We start from the raw sequence: 21646 nt of genomic DNA, 5'->3' as shown, positions 1-21646 counted from the left end.
TCTCTCTCTCTCTCTCTCTCTCCTCGCTCTCTCTCTCTCTCTCTCTCTCGCTCTCTCTCGCTCTCTCTCTCTGAACTTGCAGGCTACAGTACACATCTATCAAGCCAAGCCCATCGCTCATCGACCCTCAGGATTCCATGGCGGCCATCTTGCTCACACCGTTTGTGTCAGTATTTTTAGCCGTGGTCAGCGTCCTCTACAAAACTTAATATGGGAATGGAATCCCGTCTCTCTCTCTCTCTCTCTCTCTCTCTCTCTCTCTCCCTCCCTCCCTCCGTAGCCATGGCATCCAACAGGTGGCCATGCGATCCAAAGATAGCCCCTCCCACGTTTCCATCCATTTGCTATTTTCTAACCCCCCAAACCCATCGTCATCAAGCCCCCCCTCCCTCCCACTTTCTCTCCCTACTTTTTGGTTGCCCACTCTCCCCGGGTTGCAGCCTGCTTCTCTCTCTCTCCAACTCGCCCTCGTCGTTGGAACCCCACCCCTCACTCACCCCCTTGGACAGTAGTGTCTGAGCCCACGTGTAAAAGGGGGGGTTCAACACTCCGACCTGCTCTTCTCTGGCCGGCGTCGAAACGAAGTGGACCTTGTTCCTAAGTGGCGTTTTTTAAATTGTATTTTAGGAACAACGTAAAATATATATATTTTTCTCAACATTAAACAATTCAGCAATTGACGTCCAAGTCGTGGGAGACCTGAGTGGGGGGAACCAACAATAACCTGGAACCATGAAGTGGGGTTGGGTGTTTCTGGGGGCCCTGCTCTCTTTGGGGAACCTGTCCTGGGGAGAGAAGGGTCTGGAGATCCCTGAGTATGATGGGAAAGACCGCGTCCATGATCTCAATGCTAAGAACTACAAGTCTGTGATGAAGAAGTACGATGTCATGGTGATCTACTACCATACACATGTGGAGAACAACAAAAATGCCCAGAAAGTATTCGAGATGGAGGAGCTCGCCCTGGAGGTGGGTCCTATGGAGGGAATGGATGGAGGGATGGAGGGGAAGAGGGAGTAAGGATGAGAGAGATGGAGGAGTTGACCCTGGCCGTGGGTGTTGGGACAGCATGACGAAACGGAGGGATGAGGGGAAAAGGGGATGAAGGGTTGAGGGAGGTGGAGGAGATGGTCCCCGAGGCTATGACCCCTGAGGTGGGGAGAAAGGATGCTGAGAAAGAGGGGGAAAGTGAGAGAGTGGATAGAGGGAAGCTGAGGGATGAGAGAATGGAGGGAGGGGCAACAATGAGGGAGAGAGACATAGCATAATTTGAGCTGCAGGTACATTCCAGGAAGCCGGCAGCATCATCAACCCAGGGGGAAATGGAGGGAAGAGGGGATGAGGGAGAGAGAGAAAGAGACAAGGTGGCAGGGGAGAACACTACATGCAAAAAAAAAGCACCTTAATAGAAAATATAGACTGTCTTTCCTGAGAATATTAGGAACCTGGTTAGACTGAACCAGGATGTGGAGCACTCCAAATGTCTGGGCCTTGGACACGTCATGTTATTGGTTGTTGGTAACAGAGTTGAAGCTGGTCTGGTCTGTGTAGCTGAGTCCTAAATCTATAGGTTTTCGCTTCGGGGTTCTCTGGGTTATTTAGTTCTGGTTGAGGGTGTCCAAGCGGCTTGTGGGTATATTGGTATGTGTGCGTGCATGCAAGTACAGTATGTGGGTGTAGTGGACAAACTACGTAACTCCTGAATTCGGAGAGGGTCAAAATTAGACTATGACATCATAGCAACAACCGATATGTACCCTTGCAGTGCACACTGCACTGCATGCCCACAGCAGATCTGGGTCTGTATGTATCAAGCGTCTCAAAGAAGGAGTGCTGATCTAGAATCAGTTTAGCTTTTTAGATCATAATCAATAAGATTACATGGACAGGAGGGACCTGGGGCTGTTTGAATCAAGAGTTTCAAAGTAAGAGTACTAATCTAGGATCAGGTCCCCCCTATCCGTGTAATCTTATTCATTGTGATCAAAAATCCTAGATCAGCGCTCATACTCTGAGATGCTTGATACGGCCCCAGACTTACAGTGTCTTCTTACAGGTCTAGAGTAGCGCTAGCTGTCACGACTGTAAATAGCTCTGGACAGGGTTACCAAGAAGGTGAAGAGCCCTCCGGGGAGAGATAGAGAGCCATATACCACGGCTCTAACTTCTCTCAGTGCTTTCAATGCTCTCTCTGCACCATAATACACAACGCTAGGTGAACATCTTAACCTTCTACTGCAGTGGTTAAAGTACTTCTAAATCAGGGTCACACAGAGTGTTTTTTGGTAGTCTTAAACAAATCTACTTTGAGACAAAAGTATACACCTCACACACATGGTTATGGCCTTAAAAAAATAAGATACCTGTACCATGTCAGATATACATTTACATTTAAGTCATTTAGCAGACACTCTTATCCAGAGCGACTTAGAAATTGGTGCATTCAACTTAGGATAGCCAGTGGGACAACCACTTTTAATTTTTTTGTATTATGATTTTTTTCCAAAAAACGTTTATCGAGTTGAATTGTATTACATTTTTTTGTTTGCATCCCAATATTACACTTTATATACATCACAGAAAACTGAAATATAACAAAACCGTTTAACATTTAAACACTGGAGTTTCAGCGGGTTTTTTGAAATTTTTATTAATTATGAAATCATGAAAAATATTAATAACATTCCAACCATAAGGCCACTAGGTCATTTAACTGCAGGAAAGGGCTACATCATCGTTTATGTACCTACCACGCTTCGGATACGCCCATGTGCAGCCATGTAGCTGAGTTGAGCTGTGTGTGTGTGTGTGTGTGTGTGTGTGTGTGTGTGTGTGTGTGTGAATAGCTAGAACGCTGAGTCGCTGAGTAGCTAGACCCCTCACTGTCATACTGCTGACTTTTGGCCAATGTGGAGCGTTAGTTAGCCAATCAGCAACAAGCTCTCAGGGGTCTAAAATACATACTGAAAATAGCAGGTCATTTCCACCAAGCAGGATTTATTAATTTATGAATTATTAAATTATGTACCCTGACAAAATCAGATGTAATTGGATTTTTAAGAGTTCAGAACCCAATATACCTGTTATAATAGTTTTATTGCAGCAAAGACCCCAATTTCTCAAGATATTGATCAGAGGATTGGTCTAGCATGACGGTTTATGTTGTATGACTTGCTCTGACGCATTTCACAGATGGAAAATATCATATGATTTCACTTCAACCCTGTAATGTCCTGTAATGCTATTGGACAGATGAGTAGCACAAGATGTGTAATCCAATGTACTCTATATACGTAGTGATGAGGCTCCTGAGCTGCTGTCTCCTCATGGATGTCTCAAACCATAAATAGTGTGGATGAGAATGATTCAGCCATATACAAATTACAGCAGTCCCACAATGTCTAAGATTTTGCTTGTTTCTTTAAGTTGTTGTTGAGGTTGTGGTGGTGTCTGGATGCAAAAGCAGTGCTTATGTGAACAATTTAATGAAATGGTAATCTAGAGGTTTTGAGTGACATAACTGTTAAGAGTGTTGAGTGAGAGAGAGAGAGAAAGTTAAAATGCAGATGCACCACTTAAAGAGATTGAACGGGATCTTAAGCCCTTAGAAATTCGTAACATATTGTACAAATTGGAATTAGTGAAATATAATACGAATTGCAGGATTATATATTGATTATTATGTAAAAAACATTGCAGGATGTAACGTATCATACAAATTTTCGGGGACAAGTTTTGGCTCGTGAGCGCTACTTTCAAAACTACTGGTTGGAATTATACAAAAACTGTGCTGCATCACTTTAAGACAGGCAGCCTGAGCAAGATCACAAAACAACCTCCGGTTACCATCTTCTTGCCTGTGACAACCCTTCTCGACCTAGCGTGGCCGTAGCGAGGAAAGTGATCCTCCTCAGCATCTTCTTCTCTGAGAGGTCAAAGGTCAGAACTCTAGCGAGAGTCACCCCGGTCCTCGACCAGTCACACCTGAAATATGCCTAAAATGTCACCCTTTTAACCTTACCGGAGTCAGATTATCTCTCTCTCGCTCAAAAATAGGATCACTGAGCTGAATATCTATATCTATACAGTGCCTTCGGAAAGTATTCAGACCCCTTGACTTTTTCCATATTTTGTTACGTTACAGCCTTATTCTAAAATGTATTAAATAAAAATAAATCCTCAGCAATGCCCCACAATGACAAAGCGAAAACAGGTTTTTAGAAAATTTTGCAAATGTATTAAAATTAAAAAACACAAATACCTTATTTACATAAGTATTCAGACCCTTCGCTATGAGACTTGAAATTGAGCTCAGGTGCATCGTGTTTCCATTGATCTTCCTTGAGATGTTTCTACAACTTGATTGGGGTCCACCTGTGGTAAATTCAATTGATTGGACATGATTTGGAAAGGCACACACCTGTCTATATAAGGTCCCACAGTTGACAGTGCGTGTCAGAGCAAAAACCAAGCCATGAGGTCGAATTAATTGTCCGTAGAGGTCCGAGACACGATTGTGTCGAGGCACAGATCTGGGGAAGGGTACCAAACAAATTCTACAGCATTGAAGATCCCCAAGAACACAGTGGCCTCCATCATTCTTAAATGGAAGAAGTATGGAACCACCAAGACTCGTCCTAGAGCTGGCCGCCCGGCCAAACTGAGCAATCGGGTTCTTGGTCAGGGAGGTGACCAAGAACCCGATGGTCACTCTGACAGAGCTCTAGAGTTCCTCTGTGGAGATGGGAGAACCTTCCAGAAGGACAACCATCTCTGCAGCACTCCATCAATCAGGCCTTTGTGGTAGAGTGGCCAGACGGAAGCCACTCCTCAGTAAAAGGCACATGACAGCCCGCTTGGAGTTTGACAAAAGGTACGTAAAGACTCTCAGACCATGAGAAACAAGATTCTCTGGTCTGATGAAACCAAGATTGAACTCTTTGGCCTGAATGCCAAGTGTCACGTCTAGAGGAAACCTGGCACCATCCCTACGGTGAAGCATGGTGGTGGCAGCATCATGCTGTGGGGATGTTTTTCAGCGGCAGGGACTGGGAGACTAGTCAGAATCGAGGGAAAGATGAACGGAGCAAAGTATAGAGAGATCCTTGATGAAAACCTGCTCCAGAGCGCTCAGGACCTCAGACTGGGGCGAAGGTTCACCTTCCAACAGGACAATGACCCTAAGCACACAGCTAAGACAACGCAGGAGTGGCTTCGGACAAGTCTCTGAATGTCCTTGAGTGGCCCAGCCAGAGCCCGGACTTGAACCCGTTCGAATACATCTGGAGAGACCTGAAAATAGCTGTGCAGCAACGCTCCCCATCCAAACTGACAGAGCTTGAGAGGATCTGCAGAGAAGAATGGGAGAAACTCCCCAAATACAGGTGTGCCAAGCTTGTAGCGTCATACCCAAGAAGACCCGATGCTGTAATCGCTGCCAAAGGCGCTTCAACAAAGTACTGAGTAAAGGGTCTGAAAACGTATGTAAATGTCATATTTCAGTTTTCTAATTTGTAATAAATTAGCAGAAATTTCTAAAAATCTGTTTTTGCTTTGTCATGGGGTACTATGTGTAGATTGATGGTTACCATGTTCTCAGAATATAAGATATTAATGTTGTAGACACGTTTCATGGGAATTTTGCCAGAACATTCCTGTGTCCAACGTTGTTTAAATCATAGGACATTCTGTTATGGTCCCCTGGAAGTTTTTGTCTTGTTCCAAGCTTGTTCCAGGTACATCCCTAAATACGTTTTTAAGACGTCGCCTGAAGGTCCCAATGAAACGTAAACATTTTTACAGACCACCCCTTGTTACTGTTGTCGACCCTATCAAGCTAAGTACAGGCAAAATCCTAGAAGAAAATCTGGTTCAGCCTGCTTTCCAACAGACACTAGGAGACAAATTCACCTTTCAGCAGGAGGACAATAACCTAAAACACAATCCCAAATATACGTACACTGGAGTTGCTTACATGTCCTCACCTGGGATTTAAACTCATAACCTCTTGGTTCACGGCATTCATATCTTCCTGCTATGCCACCATGTATGTGTCAGTTATCAGTTAATCCGACTATTCTCCTATCAATAATTTGATTTATTTATTTCAGAAATGTTAGGGTTTTCTGTATAGTTGTCTAATGTTGGTGGGGTATTTTACTCTCTTTTAATGTTACTCCTTTATCACTATTATAAATCAAATCATTTTTCTTGAGTGTACTTTTAACCAAGCTGAGATTTAAATCAAAGTGCAAAGTGTAGCAATACAGGTGAATCCAGTCACTGACACAGACATGGTGGCGTAGCAGCAAGATTAGAATGCCGTGAACCAAAAGGTTGAGAGTTCAAATCCCAGGTGACTCACATGTTAAATAATAGTTACTGTATAAATGAACATGCACAATGTAATTGAGCCGACAAGGTGAAAAATCTGTCTGTGCCCTTGAGCAAGGCACTTAACCCTAATTTCCTCCACGGGCACCATATATCTATGGCTGACCCTGTAAAACAACATATGTCACTGCACCTATCCGGTGTATGTGACAATAAAACATATATTTTTATTTACATGCTAGCTAAGCAAGCATTAGTACACTACACTATGGTGGATTCTGTGTAGATTTAGGCTATGAGTCACATCTAGACTGTGTAGCATTGCTGTACTTGAATATGTGTAACATTTTATGAAAATATATCTATGTCTGCCTGGGCATTTTAGTGTTGCAGTGTCTACTGTGTATACACATCCAAGTCCCAAGGATTGCATTAAAAGTAAAAGACTTAATATGCTGAACCCTCACCAATTATCGCCTGAGGCACCTACAGTAAGCATAGTAAAGTACCTATATACAACATGGTTCTGCACGCTTATCAGTTTCACAATGGGATTCTTAAGTCTTAAATTTGACCAGACAAGTAGGCTACCTCTGGATCATACCCAATAAGAGGAAACACGTAGAACGTTGGGATACCAGACATAAGATAACTCTGCAACAACAAATCTTATAATGTATTTTCAGTCATTGTCCACCTAATGCTCCATGGCTGATATTGGCCACCATTGCTCTACCTATGGGTGCAGGGTAGGGACTGTAAGCTAGCCTGTACCATGTATCTATGTTGGGGAGGCAGGGAGTAGCAAATGTTAGTAAAGAGACTGTAACCCAAAGCCTGAGGAGCGAATGTACTGTAAGGCGAAAGGTCAAGGGTCAACCTTATAGGCTGAATGGGATACTGGCTAAAGGGGGCAGCGGGCCACCGGGTTCTACATGTTTTTGAAGGGGGGCAGCAGGCAGTTAAGCCTTTATGGCTCACTGGCTTTGAAGAGGGGAATAGTGAAGAATAGATGCATCTATCCGTAGTCCAAATGCTACGTTTTCTTGGGTCAAACTGGGGTGTAGTTTTTACTCTTCTTTGGGAGAGGGATGGAGCAGGCCTGACATGAAATGGGATAAGGGACAGCGAGCTTAAAGCTCACAGTCCCTACCCTGCAAACAGTAGTAGAGCATGGTTACTGTAGGGTGTCCAATCAAAAACGCATATTTTGACCAACAGGTAAAATACTATGTTAATTGTGTAGACAATCCTCCAATAAAACCAATGGTCCAATGTCTCTATCACGATCTGTTCAAAAGCTATTGGAGTTTTTACCCTTGTAGGATGGCCAGAATTAGGGTCGGCTAAATCAATAGAGAGCAACAAGTGGTCAAAAATCAGGAAAATTACACAGCATCATGTCATCTAGACTGGATACTGTGAGAGAATAATGGCTACTGACAGTCTCACTTTCCTGTTGTACTCATCATCTTTCTTCTTGTATCCACAGTACATAAAACAATATAGCGGTAAGATAGATATCGATTTTGAGACATGACATATTTTAGTATAGGCTTTTCATATTATTGCAAAATTCCTGTTCTTTTTCGAAGATTTCTCACAAAAACAAGCGAATCTCTGTGAAATGTCAATGGAGCACTGAGTGAGCGTACCGCAAGCTTTTTTATTTTCAAAGCCTTTTACATTTAATTCAGCTCAAAAACCTTTACACACTGTGGCCCTCAATGGCTGATATTAGGTATTTAGGTATTTTATTAGGATCCCCATTAGCTGTTGCAAAAGCAGCAGCAACTCTTCCTGGGGTCCACACAAAACATGAAACATGACATAATACAGAACATTAATAGAAAAGAACAGCACAAGGACAGAACTACATACATTTGGACAGAACTACATATATTGATTGGCCACCCCTGGAGCTACCTGTGGATAATAGTACATTAGCTAGTTCCTCCACGTCTTCCTTGCATTACTAGCTGCATCTTCTACAGTACCATGTGGAATAGACATTCCCTGTTGTATTGAGCTGAAGGTTCAGACTGTCTTCATGGCAACCGCGTCACTCTTCTGGCGCCATGCTGTTGATGCAAAATAACATCATCACTGCTCATTAGGCAGCAGCAACAATAACAATACTTTTATTACTGCCAGTTCTCATGAGAGTAGCGATATAATGCAAGCCCAGAGTTACTAACTAAGAAATTAAAAAGGTTTTGAAAGTGGTTGAGTACAACATTTGTGGATGATTAAAATGTTACAAAGGATAAAGTATCCTATGGTTAAGATATTGTGAAGGTCAATAAACTGTGTGTCTTGGGCTTCATAGTTTGCGATGTCTATATTCTATTCAATCCATTACTCTTAATTGTGATAATTTAATTTTAACACAGTTCCACGGTCCTGCTCTTCCTTATAGCCCTCTACTTCCTGACTGTACGCTCCATAAATGCCTTTCCTCTGATGGCACTTTGGAATTAACAGATCCACAGGACAGCATGGACCAAGTCCAGACCATGAGCTTAGTCAATCAGTGAATGGATCAAGAGCTTGTTGAAAGGATCTACCAAAGCATGGCATCTCTGTGCCAGCCAGCCAGCTTGGAGACCACAGCCAGCCAGTCAGTCAGTTAGTCAGCCAGCCAGCCAGCCAGGAGACCACAGCCAGCCAGTCAGTCAGTTAGTCAGCCAGCCAGCCAGGAGACCATAGCCTCATTGGTTCTGACTCTGACCATGACCGCAACCCAGTCTCATCAGTCATGAACTGACTGACACAGACTTCTCCCACTCCAAGCCAAAATGTAACATCTGATTATCTTAGTAGTGAAGAGAACAAAGACTGTGTTCCTCAATATAAAATGGCTTCCTTTCCTTGTCTCCTCTATGGCTTATAACTAGGAATATGAGTTTTACCTGACCAGGAACAATTCTGGAAATAGCTATGGAAAAAAACTTAGTGAAACACTCCCTAGTTATAGGGAGAACTCTAGGCTAGGGCTCAAGTTTTATAGTGGTAAGGTGACATGGCCATGAAAAACTGGTCCTACAGATAGCTGGAAGGACAGGATATAATTTCCCCCTTGCTTCCACCCGTCGTGTCTTGCCAGGTCCTGGTCTTCGAGGAAATGGCACGTGGATAGAAAGATAGTTAAAGTTATTGAGACGCACATTCATTAATCACAGCCACAGTGGCAATGGTGGGGCTATGATACCGCAAGGTGGAAAAACACTCACACAGATAATTATTTATTGATGTGTGTGTGTATGTGTATGTGTACAGTGGGGAGAACAAGTATTTGATACACTGCCGATTTTGCAGGTTTTCCTACTTACAAAGCATGTAGAGTTCTGTAATTTTTATCATAGGTACACTTCAACTGTGAGAGACGGAATCTAAAACAAAAATCCAGAAAATCACATCGTATGATTTTTAAGTAATTAATTTGCATTTTATTGCATGACATAAGTATTTGATACATCAGAAAAGCAGAACTTAATATTTGGTACAGAAACCTTTGTTTGCAATTACAGAGATCATACGTTTCCTGACCAGGTTTGCACACACTGCAGCAGGGATTTTGGCCCACTCCTCCATACAGACCTTCTCCAGATCCTTCAGGTTTCGGGGCTGTCGCTGGGCAATACGGACTTTCAGCTCCCTCCAAAGATTTTCTATTGGGTTCAGGTCTGGAGACTGGCTAGGCCACTCCAGGACCTTGAGATGCTTCTTATGGAGCCACTCCTTAATTGCCCTGGCTGTGTGTTTCAGGTCGTTGTCATGCTGGAAGACCCAGCCACGACCCATCTTCAATGCTCTTACTGAGGGAAGGAGGTTGTTGGCCAAGATCTTGCGATACATGGCCCCATCCATCCTCCCCTCAATACGGTGCAGTTGTCCTGTCCCCTTTGCAGAAAAGCATCCCCAAAGAATGGTGTTTCCACCTCCATGTTTCACGGTTGGGATGGTGTTCTTGGGGTTGTACTCATCCTTCTTCTTCCTCCAAACACGGCGAGTGGAATTTAGACCAAAAAGCTCTATTTTAGTCTCATCAGACCACATGACCTTCTCCCATTCCTCCTCTGGATCATCCAGATGGTCATTGGCAAACTTCAGACGGGCCTGGACATGCGCTGGCTTGAGCAGGGGGACTTTGCGTGCGCTGCAGGATTTTAATCCATGACAGCGTAGTGTGTTACTAATGGTTTTCTTTGAGACTGTGGTCCCAGCTCTCTTCAGGTCATTGACCAGGTCCTGCCGTGTAGTTCTGGGCTGATCCCTCACCTTCCTCATGGTCATTGATGCCCCACGAGGTGAGATCTTGCATGGAACCCCAGACCGAGGGTGATTGACCGTCATCTTGAACTTCTTCCATTTTCTAATAATTGCGCCAACAGTTGTTGCCTTCTCACCAAGCTGCTTGCCTATTGTCCTGTAGCCCATCCCAGCCTTGTGCAGGTCTTCAATTTTATCCCTGATGTCCTTACACAGCTCTCTGGTCTTGGCCATTGTGGAGAGGTTGGAGTCTGTTTGATTGAGTGTGTGGACAGGTGTCTTTTATACAGGTAACGAGTTCAAACAGGTGCAGTTAATAAAGGTAATGAGTGGAGAACAGGAGGGCTTCTTAAAGAAAAACTAACAGGTCTGTGAGAGCCGGAATTCTTACTGGTTGGTAGGTGATCAAATACTTATGTCATGCAATAAAATGCTAATTAATTACTTAAAAATCATACAATGTGATTTTTTGGATTTTTGTTTTAGATTCCGTCTCTCACAGTTGAAGTGTACCTATGATAAAAATTACAGACCTCTACATGCTTTGTAAGTAGGAAAACCTGCAAAATCGGCAGTGTATCAAATACTTGTTCTCCCCACTGTATGTGTGGTTGTTTTTGCTTCATCCCATGTGACAACATGTGACAGAACAACAACAACTTTATGAATATCTTGTTATTTAGTATGAGCATTTTAGAACTTCTAGAACTATAGCTCCTCCCTGTGTGTGTGTGTTTACCTTGAGCATTTGTCTTGAGTGCCCACCAGGTTGGCGGGGTAGAAGGTTTTCACTTTTGGGACGATTCTATTGGTTTCTGTGCCCCAGGCAAGCTCAATCAAGTGCAGCTAAAGCATTTAAAATTATTAAAAATAATATTAGAACCCATGTCTGGAAATTAGCCGTATACAGGAGAGGTATGCAGTGGCGACCCGTCATTCAGGGCAGGTGTGGCAGAGCCAGTTTGCAAACAATGTAAAACAATAAAAATATGTATCATTGAGTCAACACAGCCGCATACAAACATGGTCTCTTTTTTGCTTTCTTGAGTAAGGCAGCTCCAAAATGTAGTTGTTTCAGCCTAGCTCAGTGCTTTCTGTGGTAGTGGGGCAGCCAGTGGAAAATACGGAGCGTAGGGGTTGGTAATGTTCTTTAGTTGCGCCGTGATTGGCTCAGTGTTCTGTCACTCATGGGGACACTACGTGACCGCCAAATCTAAGGGTAGAGCTCGAAAATTCAAGTCCGTTGGGCGCTGCCATAGAGTTACATTAGAAGTGCCCATCCAAGAAGGCTCAAGGTCATTGGCCACAGATAAAATGACGTCAAATCACGTTATATCTACAGTAGCTTTGATTGGACTGATCATGTCAACATCATATTTTCTAAATATTAGCTAGCAGTCGTCATCATGAATCAAGTCGACAATCTACTGGCAAATCCTTTTTAATCCTTGTCATATGAAGAGAAATTATAGATAAAACGTATCGGTGCTCATCGGCCATTGGACATAAACATTACACAACAAGTTGGAAATCGCAAATTCAACAATGAGTGGTTTGGAAGGAATCAGTGGCTAACTGCAAGCATTGCAAAGCAATCACTAGCCTGCTATTCAGTGGAGTGGCTGTGTGGTCCCATGTCTAGTTTTAAGGGTCTCTTTTCCAAGCTTAAAATGATAAACATTCAACATTGGCCATGCTGTCAATCCAGCATGATTTCTGCCGCGCTCAAAACAACTGTTAACTCGGAACTGGGAAATCTGACTTCAGTGAGTTCAAGAGACCTGGGAAGTCGGGAAAAAACGAGCTCCGACTGGGAAAATACGTTTTGAACAGTCATCCAACTCAGAATTGTAAATCAGGAACTCAGGCCTCTTTCTAGAGCTACGACCTGAAGATCACTGAAGTCATCATGATTCGACCTAGTTTTTTTCCCTGAGTTCCCAGTTGTCTTGAAAGCACCATAAATCCAGAGAATGCCAGACTTTGATGACAAAGTTTGATGACAAAATTTGCCCACGAAGGACCGCCGCGCCACCTTCCTGTTCAAGTGAGCACAGCACAACAAGGTGAGTCCAAAAATGTATTGTATTCTGCTGCATTAATGATGTAATATGCCAGGGCGATATGTATACTGTAGCTAAGAAAGTAATGCTAAGTGTATGTTGTGTAGTAAGCTGTTAGTAGCCCATGTGCCTCACCCTAATAATTTGGTCAATTTGCCCCTCTTAATTTCACCAACTGTTCTGACTTAGTGGTACACATGTAGCCTATAACCTGTTTTAGAGAAATGTAATCATTGAATATTGTAAGAGCTTTAATTGTCTGCTTATGTGCCCCCTTTATTTATCCTACGGATCTGAATTGGTGTACAGGGAGAACACTGTAAGAACGGCCCTTGTTTTGAATTCTGTCACTGTACATTTCAAAAGTGCTGAACAAATAGTTATATTGACTATGTCCGTCCTAGCTCGGTCATTAATGTCTTAATCGAAATTACGGATTGCCTCTTATCCGCTTGTCGTCCCCTTATGCCATAGTTTGTACATCTCAACTGTCAGTAGAAACCACATTTGTTTAAGCAAGTCAGCCATTACATTTACATTTTAGTCATTTAGCAGACGCTCTTATCCAGAGCGACTTACAGTTAGTGAGTGCATACATTTTTTATTTTTTTTATTTGTTCATACTGGTCCCCCGTGGGAAACGAACCCACAACCCTGGTGTTGCAAACGCCATGCTCTACCAACTGAGCTACACGGGACTATCCAGCCATATCAGCTATGTTTTTTAAAAAGGCAGTTAATGAGGCTGAATGAACTGTTTCACTGCCAGACAAGGCTCCGCTGATAGCCAGGTGTAGCAGTGGTAAGGTGTTGGGACTCTGCTGTTGGGACAGCTTTATGTAGGCCCTAACAGTTTGTGGGCACCATTTGTCACCGTTATAGTGCAATTAATGTATTGTTTAGTGTTGTGTTGTGGCTTTGCTGGCATGCATCCCCCCTTTGGCTGTCCCGATAGGAGAACCCTTTGAATAACCATTTTTGGATCCAGGTAGAAGCCTTTTGGTTCTATAAGGAATCCAAAAGGGTTCTACCTGGAACCAAAATTGGTTATCCTATGGGGACATTACTGTGTTTACGTAATGCCAAGTGACCCTTGTACTATCCTCACCAACCAACCCATAAAGAAACTATGGATGCATCTCAAATGGCACTCTATATACTTGATCATTATACTTATGTAACCGATGTGAAATGGCTAGCTAGTTAGCGGTGCGTGCTAGTAGCGTTCAGTGATGTCATTCGCTCTGAGACCTTGAAGTAGTTGTTTCCCTTGCCCTGCAAGGGCCATAGCTTTAGTGGAGCAATAGGTAACGATGCTTCGTGGGTGACTGTTGTCAATATGTTCAGAGGGTCCCTGGTTCGAGTCCAGGTTTGGGCAAGGAGAGGGACGGAAGCAACTGTGTTAAACTCACACCATCCAATGATCACACAGCACTGCATAAACATGATACAATTCTGTAAACATCCCTGCACTACACCCCAGTCCTAGCGATTTGTACAATATCTGTTCAGCGCTAAAAAAGAAAGAGCAGGATATTGGTCTCAGGCCCTTATGAAGTCTCTATCCCCATCCATCCTATCAACAGTCAGTTTTCCCACTGCACTACAGCACACCCCAGTTTTCTAACCTAGTAGATAATCAGACTCCTATCCCCAGATTCTGGACACACACACACACACACACACACACACACACACACACACAGATTCTGCAGCGTTGGCTGGCTGCAGCCTGTAGCAGACAGCTATGGGGGTTCTGTACTGTACTTCTCAGCAAGTCTCCAAAGCCTTGCCAAAATAGTCCCTGATGAAGCCAGAGAACCGGCCGTCTGGCTGCTCTCTCTCTGTCTGTGTGGAGCTACATTTAACCCACCTACTAACACATGGTGCAGTTGATGGTGGCGACTAGGTTGCTGAGCTTTAGTTGATTTCTACTGTCTGCTCTGGAATATATATATATATATATATATATAATTTTTTTTTTTTTAATTTTAGGACCATTCAGTGAATGTCTGGGTGAATATAATCTGCTGTCTGAATATCATTTGTAGAATCTGAGGTAGAATTCAGAAGAATATTGGACATTAAAGCCTAGATATCTCTTTAATGTCTCAAAGAGAGTACATTTCAATTGTTGTGCTTCTATGAGGTGGATTTGACCTCAGTGCAGGTTCATTGAGGTTGTGGTTCCCAGATTTAGTCACAAGTGACAGGCAACGTGACACACTGTTATCCATTGTGTTTGTACTGTAAGGCCTAGACTCTAGAGGACACACACACATGCATGCACGCACACACACAACGTTGCTGTTGTTTTATAATAGCCTGTACTTCATGTTGTGCCTAATGATTAATAGATGACCCTCCGCTCTCTCCGTAGGCCTACTGGATGTTGGAATGTATTTTTATATCTTATTCATAGGAGAGGTAATGTCAGGGAAAACGGTGCGCACGCAGAGAGGGGCATTATTTCTGATACCTCAACCTACCTGTAATTGTATGTAATATGTATTTTAGTTTGATACACTAGTCTTTAGAATATCTTGTATTTCTAACAATATATATTTTTATGTATCTTTTGCCCATCTCTGCATGCATGCACGCACGCAAACACACACACACACACACACACACACACACACACACACACACACACACACACACACACACACACACGAAAAGACAAGGGAGCAAAAAAGTGCCTGGTTAAAGTTTAAAACTCACATTTTTGTATTTACATTTCTTGTTTTATTCCCTCAAACTAGAACTAGAGAGAGAGCCAAAGTAGGAAAGGGTGTAAGGGGTGTCAGTCGTTGGTGTCATGGTTACTTTGAAGTGTAAACATTAGAAACACCTGTTCTTTGGAGTATCATGTGGTAACGTCTTTAGCTTAATATGTAAACTATCTTGAGCACCAGTGGAGCCTGCTGAGGGGAGGACGGCTCATTATAATGGCTGGAACGGAGTAAATGGAATGACATCAAACACATGGAAACCATGTGTTTGATGTATTTGATAGTATTCCACCCATTCTGCTCCAGCCATTACCTTGAGCCCGTCCTCCCCAATTAAGGTGCCACCAACCTCCTGTGTTGAGCACGTTTGGAGTGATACACAATATACAGTACAGGTTGGTAAATAAAGGATCTGTATTTCTAAGTAGTATTGTAGGTCCTGGAGTTTTTGCAGTTCAGGTCATGTGGTCTGGAAAAACTGATGGTCCTAGCAATAAGTAGTATAGTTTACCCCAGTTCTGTGCATTATTTGACATCTTAGGTGTTCTGCTTCTGACGTCCAGGTAAAACAGCCAGAATGATGTACTCCAGCAGAATAGACAGTTTCTGATAAAGCTTTGCCACAAAGCCTCACTGTTCTCCCTGATTGATTTATCCCGCTTGGCTAAACAGCAGCTGAACCTGCAGAGTGATGTGTGATGCGAGGAGAACATTGGCTGGTTGGCTGGTTTCGTGTGTGACATATTTGCGATGGAGCTCATATAGGGAGCATGAGTCACTCCTCCAGACTCATATCTGCACTCCTCAGCTATCTACCAGGAGACACTGTAGTATGTGCTGGTGTGAAGTCCGATATGATTTGGAATGGACATTCAATATCATGTAAAACTGGAATGATAGGCTATTAAAGGTGCATTCTGTAACTTTCAATTCATTTGAATTCCCCAGTGGAATGAGATAGGCCTAATACAAAAATAGCCTACATCTGGCTAAGACCGTTACAATCATCAAGACCCACTACCTACTACAAAGAACAGGGGCAGCACTTTTGACCAGAAATAAAAGTTTCAGAAATCACATATTTCATACCAGGAAAGCATTTTTATTACATCTATGTCTATTCAGGGCACTTCTTTTAGCCACACCTACGGTATGCGACTCAGCAACGTGTATACATCTGGTGTTTAACTCTTTAATGCCCACCCTGCTCAGTGTTGTTGTAACATGTTGGTGTAGGCTGTAGGGATGCCCTGGTGTGTTAAAGCTACATCATCACACACGAACACACACACACTGGTGTTTTACAGTTACATGCATTAATTATTGACATTATAGCTGGAAGCGGATACGATAGAACTGGAAGGCTCCAGGCCTTCTTTTGAATTGTGAAAAGCCTTTGTGATATTTGGGGTGTGAAGTTGAACTGACGTTGAGTAGAGAAGCACTGACATACGACAAGTTGAGTTGGAGTGAGAAAACAAACATGGTGACCAAATGAGAGATTCTACATCTTGGTAAAATCATTGGATGTTATAGCTGCAGAGATGGTGTTTCTATGTTTGAATGATGAGGATGATTTGTATTTGAATAAAGCTGGGAAACGTTGCAACAGTAGTCATAGAAACAGGGAAGGATGCACATGCAGCCATTTCCACACACAACCTATAACCCCCCCATCATCATAGAGACTATCCCCGTGAGTGGCTCAGAGGTGACGCACACACAGATGTGTGGTGACTCATCGAACAACGTGCACTTACAACCACATTGGCAGCGATAAAGATACTATACAGCTTCCAGAACAGTTTTACTGCACTGCCACACAGCAAGGTTGAGGTGACCTGATAGAGCTATAGCTGTACTGTAACCATTAGTTATTTTAGTTTATGGACATGACATGAATGCACGATTTACAGGAAATTACGGATCTACTGTGCTAGCTGTGTGTTTTCTATGCACTTAGTCCGTCCCTCATTCAACCATAGAATATGAAAGAGGTTGCCTCTAAACATTGATACAGAGGCTGACACTTCTTCAACCATCTTGGTATGATTGAAGGTTGGGTAATCTGATCCAAGATCTGCGGTTAGGAGGAACTTCTACCACGTCATCTTTTCCCTTTGGTCCCATCAGCCAACACCTCTCATCTGTGTCTGGACAGTGAGAGAGGGAGCCAAGAAGTCACAGTGCTAAAGAGAGTGCTAAAGAGAGAGGTCACAATGAGTTAGATAGAAGCTGCAGTCAGAGAGAAACAGAAAGTGAGACTGATCTCTCTGTGAGGAGATGATTGATAGTCTGACCGACTAGAGTGAATGTTAGTCGTGTATTAGCTATCCCTCTCCCTCCCTTCTCCTCCCTCCTTCTATCTCTCCCCCCTCCCATATGTATCAAAGCTTCACATCTTCTCCGGTCTCTTTCCCCTCCCTCCCTCCCTCCCTCCCTCCCTCCCTCCCTCCCTCCCTCCCTCCCTCCCTCCCTCCCTCCCTCCCTCCCTCCCTCCCTCTTTCCTTCCCTTCTCCTTCGTCTTTCTCTCCCTTTTCCTCCCTCTTTCTCTCCCTTCTCCTCCCACTTTCTCTCCCTTCTCCTCCCTCCCTCCTTCCCTCCCACCCCTTCACGTTTTCCCCGGTCTCTCTCTGAGCTCCCCAGGAGGCCTTATATAGCTGTAGGACTGTCTTGCTCAGCTCCCCACCCCAACGCCAGTTCAGTTCAGTCTCAGTCTCTCTTATAAATACCCCTGCTCAGACTAATATGGAAGTGCCTTGGAGGTATCGGATGGGTAGCCTGTGATGGAGGAGGAGAAGTTGGAGTGGGCTGTGTGGGGGGGGACGACGACAGACCTTTAGTACACTAGTATGTGGACACCCCTTCAAATTAGTGGATTTGGCTATTTCAGACACACCCATTGCTGACAGGTGTATAAAATCGAGCACACAGCCATGCAATCTCCATAGACAAACATTGGCAGTAGAATGGCCCATAATGTAGAGCTCAGTGACTTTCAACGTGGCACTGTCATAGGATGCCACCTTTCCAACAAGTCAGCTTGTGAAATTTCTGCCCTGCTAGAGCTGCCCCGGTCAACTGTAAGTGCTGTTATTGTGAAGTGGAAATGTCTAGGAGTAACAACAGCTCAGCCGCAAAGTGGTAGGCCACACAAGCTCACAGAACGGGACTGCCATGTGCTGAAGCGCGTAATGCATAAAAATGGTCTGTCCTCGGTTGCAACACTCACAAACTGCCTCTGGAAGCAACGTCAGCACAAGAACTGTTCGTCGGGAGCTTCATGAAATGGGTTTCCATGGCCGAGCAGCCGCACATAAGCCTAAGATCACCATGCGCAATGCCAAGCGTCGGCTGGAATGGTGTAAAGTTCGCCGCCATTGGACTCTGGAGCAGTGGAAACACATTCTCTGGAGTGATGAATCATGCTTCACCATCTGGCAGTCCGACAGACAAATCTGGGTTTGGCAGATGCCAGGAGAACGCTACCTGCCCGAATGCATAGTGCCAACTGTAAAGTTTGGTAGAGGAGGAATGATGGTCTGGGGCTGTTTTTCATGGTTAGGCCCCTTAGTTCCAGTGAAGGGAAATCTTAAAGCTACAGCATACAATGACATTCTAGATGATTCTGTGCTTCCAACTTTGTGGCAACAGTTTGGGGAAGGCCCTTTCCTGTTTCAGCATGACAATGCCCCCGTGCACAAAGCGAGGTCCATACAGAAATGGTTTGTCGAGATAGGTGTGGAAGAACTTGACTGGCCTGCACAGAGCCCTGACCTCAACCCCATTGAACACCTTTGGGATGAATTGGAACGCCGACTGAAAGCCAGGCCTAATCACCCAACATGGGTGCCCGACCTCACTAATGCTCTTGTGGCTGAATGGAAGCAAGTTCCCACACCAATGTTCCAACATCTAGTGGAAAGCCTTCCCAGAAGAGTGGAGGTTGTTATAGCAGCAAAGGGGGTACCAACTTAATGCCCATGATTTAGAAATTAGATGTGCGACGAGCAGGTGTCCACATGCTTTTGGTCATGTAGTGTATCTTTGCTTGAACCACTACTGGAGTGGGCTATATCAGCTAATCATCGCTAATGTGGGCTGGATGAATCAGCTAGTTAGCGAGGCTATGCTGTCAAAACAAGCTAGTCTTCACTTGTTTTAAATGTGTTCTGCTACTGACAAGCAGTTGAACTGCAGTTGCCCCTTTCCCTCACCATGAGACCACACATGCTAGCAACTCCAAAGTAACTTACTACTGGCGATATTTATTTCAAACTCACCCCTGTGAGTCGGTGGGTAGCTCATGCATGCTACTAGGATGCAATGCACTGCCGCGTTCGCGGTGGCAGAAGGGCGGGGATAGGACTTTTTTCAAGATTAATGGGTTTATGAGAACTGATCTACTTTGATAAGCAATTCGTTGCATTTAAAGTTACAAGAGATAAGAGACTAAAAATACAATAAAAAGTAAATCCTTTTTTTTAAACGCCACCAATCAAAACTGCACTTTGTCCTTAGGAGGGCAAATACTTTGTGAATACAGGCCCTGAACTATAGCCTTTCAGTATGTTGTTGAAAGAGTAGTTGCGCTTATTCTGAATCTCAGTTGTCTGTTGAAGTTGGATTGTTCTGTACTCTGCGTCTTGACCTGTCAGCATCTCTGTGTTCTATTGACTGTCCTGTATGGTGGAAGTATTCTGCAATCTATATACTGTCCTGTGATGTAATGACCAAATGTCCTAATATACACTGAGTGTACAAAACATTAGGAAACTTGCTCTTTCCATGACATAGATTGTCTAGTTGAATCCAGTAGAAAGCTATTATCACTTTATGATGTCACTTGTTAAATCCACTTCAATCAGTGTAGCTGAAGGGGAGGAGACAAGTTAAAGAAGGATTTTTAAGCCTTGAGACAACTGAGACATGGATTGTGCGTGTGTGCCATTCAGAGGGTGAATCGGCAAGACAAAAGATTTAAGTGCCTTTAAACTGGGTATGGTAGTTTGTGCCAGGCGCACCGGTTTGAGTGCGTCAAGAACTGCAATGCTGCTGGATTTTTCATGCTCAACAGTTTCCCGTTTGTATCAAGAATGGTCCAACACCCAAAGGACATCCAGCCAACTTGACCCAACTGTGGGAAGCAATGGAGTCAACATGGGACAGCATCCCTGTGGAACGCTTTCGACACCTTGTAGAGTCCATGCCCTGACGAATTGAGGCTATTCTGAGGGCAAAAGGGGGTGCAACTAACATACTACATTTGATAAAGTACGACTGGGGTTTATATATAAATGCCTGGAGCATTTCAATTTTGGACCATCTCTTATAAATTGGGTTAAAATCATGTATAGTAACCCTAGGTGTAAAATAGTAAATAATGGCTATTTCTCTGAAAGTTTTAAACTGTCAAGAGGAGTGAAACAAGGTTGTCCACTATCGGCATATCTATTTATTATTGCCATTGAGATGTTAGCTATTAAAATCAGATCCAACAATAATATCAAGGGATTAGAAATCCAGGGCTTAAAAACAAAGGTGTCATTGTACGCTGATGATTCATGTTTTCTTTTAAATCCGCAAATTGAATCCCTCCACAGCCTCATAGAGGATCTAGATACATTTTCTAACCTCTCTGGATTACAACCAAATTATGATAAATGTACTATATTGCGCATTGGATCACTAAAAAATACAATTTTTACATTACCATGTAGTTTACCAATAAAATGGTCTGATGGTGATGTGGATATACTCGGAATACATATCCCAAATGAAATAAATGGTCTCACTCCCCAAAAAATGTATAGAAAGTTAGATAAGATCATGCTACCATGGAAAGGTCAATACCTTTCAATTTGTGGAAAAATCACCCTGATGAACTCTTTAGTATTATCCCAGTTTACCTATTTGCTTATGGTCTTGCCTACGCCTAGCGAACAGTTTTTAAAATTATATGATAAAAAAATAGTCCATTTTATTTGGAACGACAAGCCAGAAAATTTTTTACGGGCCTGTTTATATAATGAATATGAATTAGGAGGACAGAAATTATTAAATATTAAAGCATTAGACCTATCACTAAAAGCTTCAGTCATACAAAAATAATACTTAAATCCGAACTGGTTCTCTAGCAAACTAGTAAGATTGTCTCACCCAATGTTCAAGAAGGGAATTTTTCCCTTTATTCAGATTACAACCCCTGACTTTCAGGTATTTGAAAAGGAAATAATCTCCCAA

At 43.2% G+C, this 21646-nt stretch overlaps 1 protein-coding gene across 2 annotated transcripts in view; it reads left to right on the top strand.

The window, feature by feature from the left end:
* Positions 1–523: 523 nt before the first annotated feature.
* The window catches only part of LOC121571335 (calsequestrin-1), a 37247-nt gene continuing 16124 nt past the window's right edge, over positions 524–21646 (top strand). For both annotated transcript variants that reach the window (XM_041882741.2, XM_041882740.2), the window contains exon 1: positions 524–969. In XM_041882741.2, coding sequence (XP_041738675.2) covers positions 733–969 — 237 coding nt within the window. In that variant the 5' untranslated portion in view covers positions 524–732. The remainder of the gene's footprint in view (positions 970–21646) is intronic.

Source organism: Coregonus clupeaformis, chromosome 8 (genome assembly GCF_020615455.1).
Source record: "Coregonus clupeaformis isolate EN_2021a chromosome 8, ASM2061545v1, whole genome shotgun sequence".
NCBI classification, from domain to species: domain Eukaryota; kingdom Metazoa; phylum Chordata; class Actinopteri; order Salmoniformes; family Salmonidae; genus Coregonus; species Coregonus clupeaformis.
The sequence above is the reverse complement of the archived record's forward strand: the minus strand, read 5'-3'. Positions and strand labels throughout refer to the sequence as shown.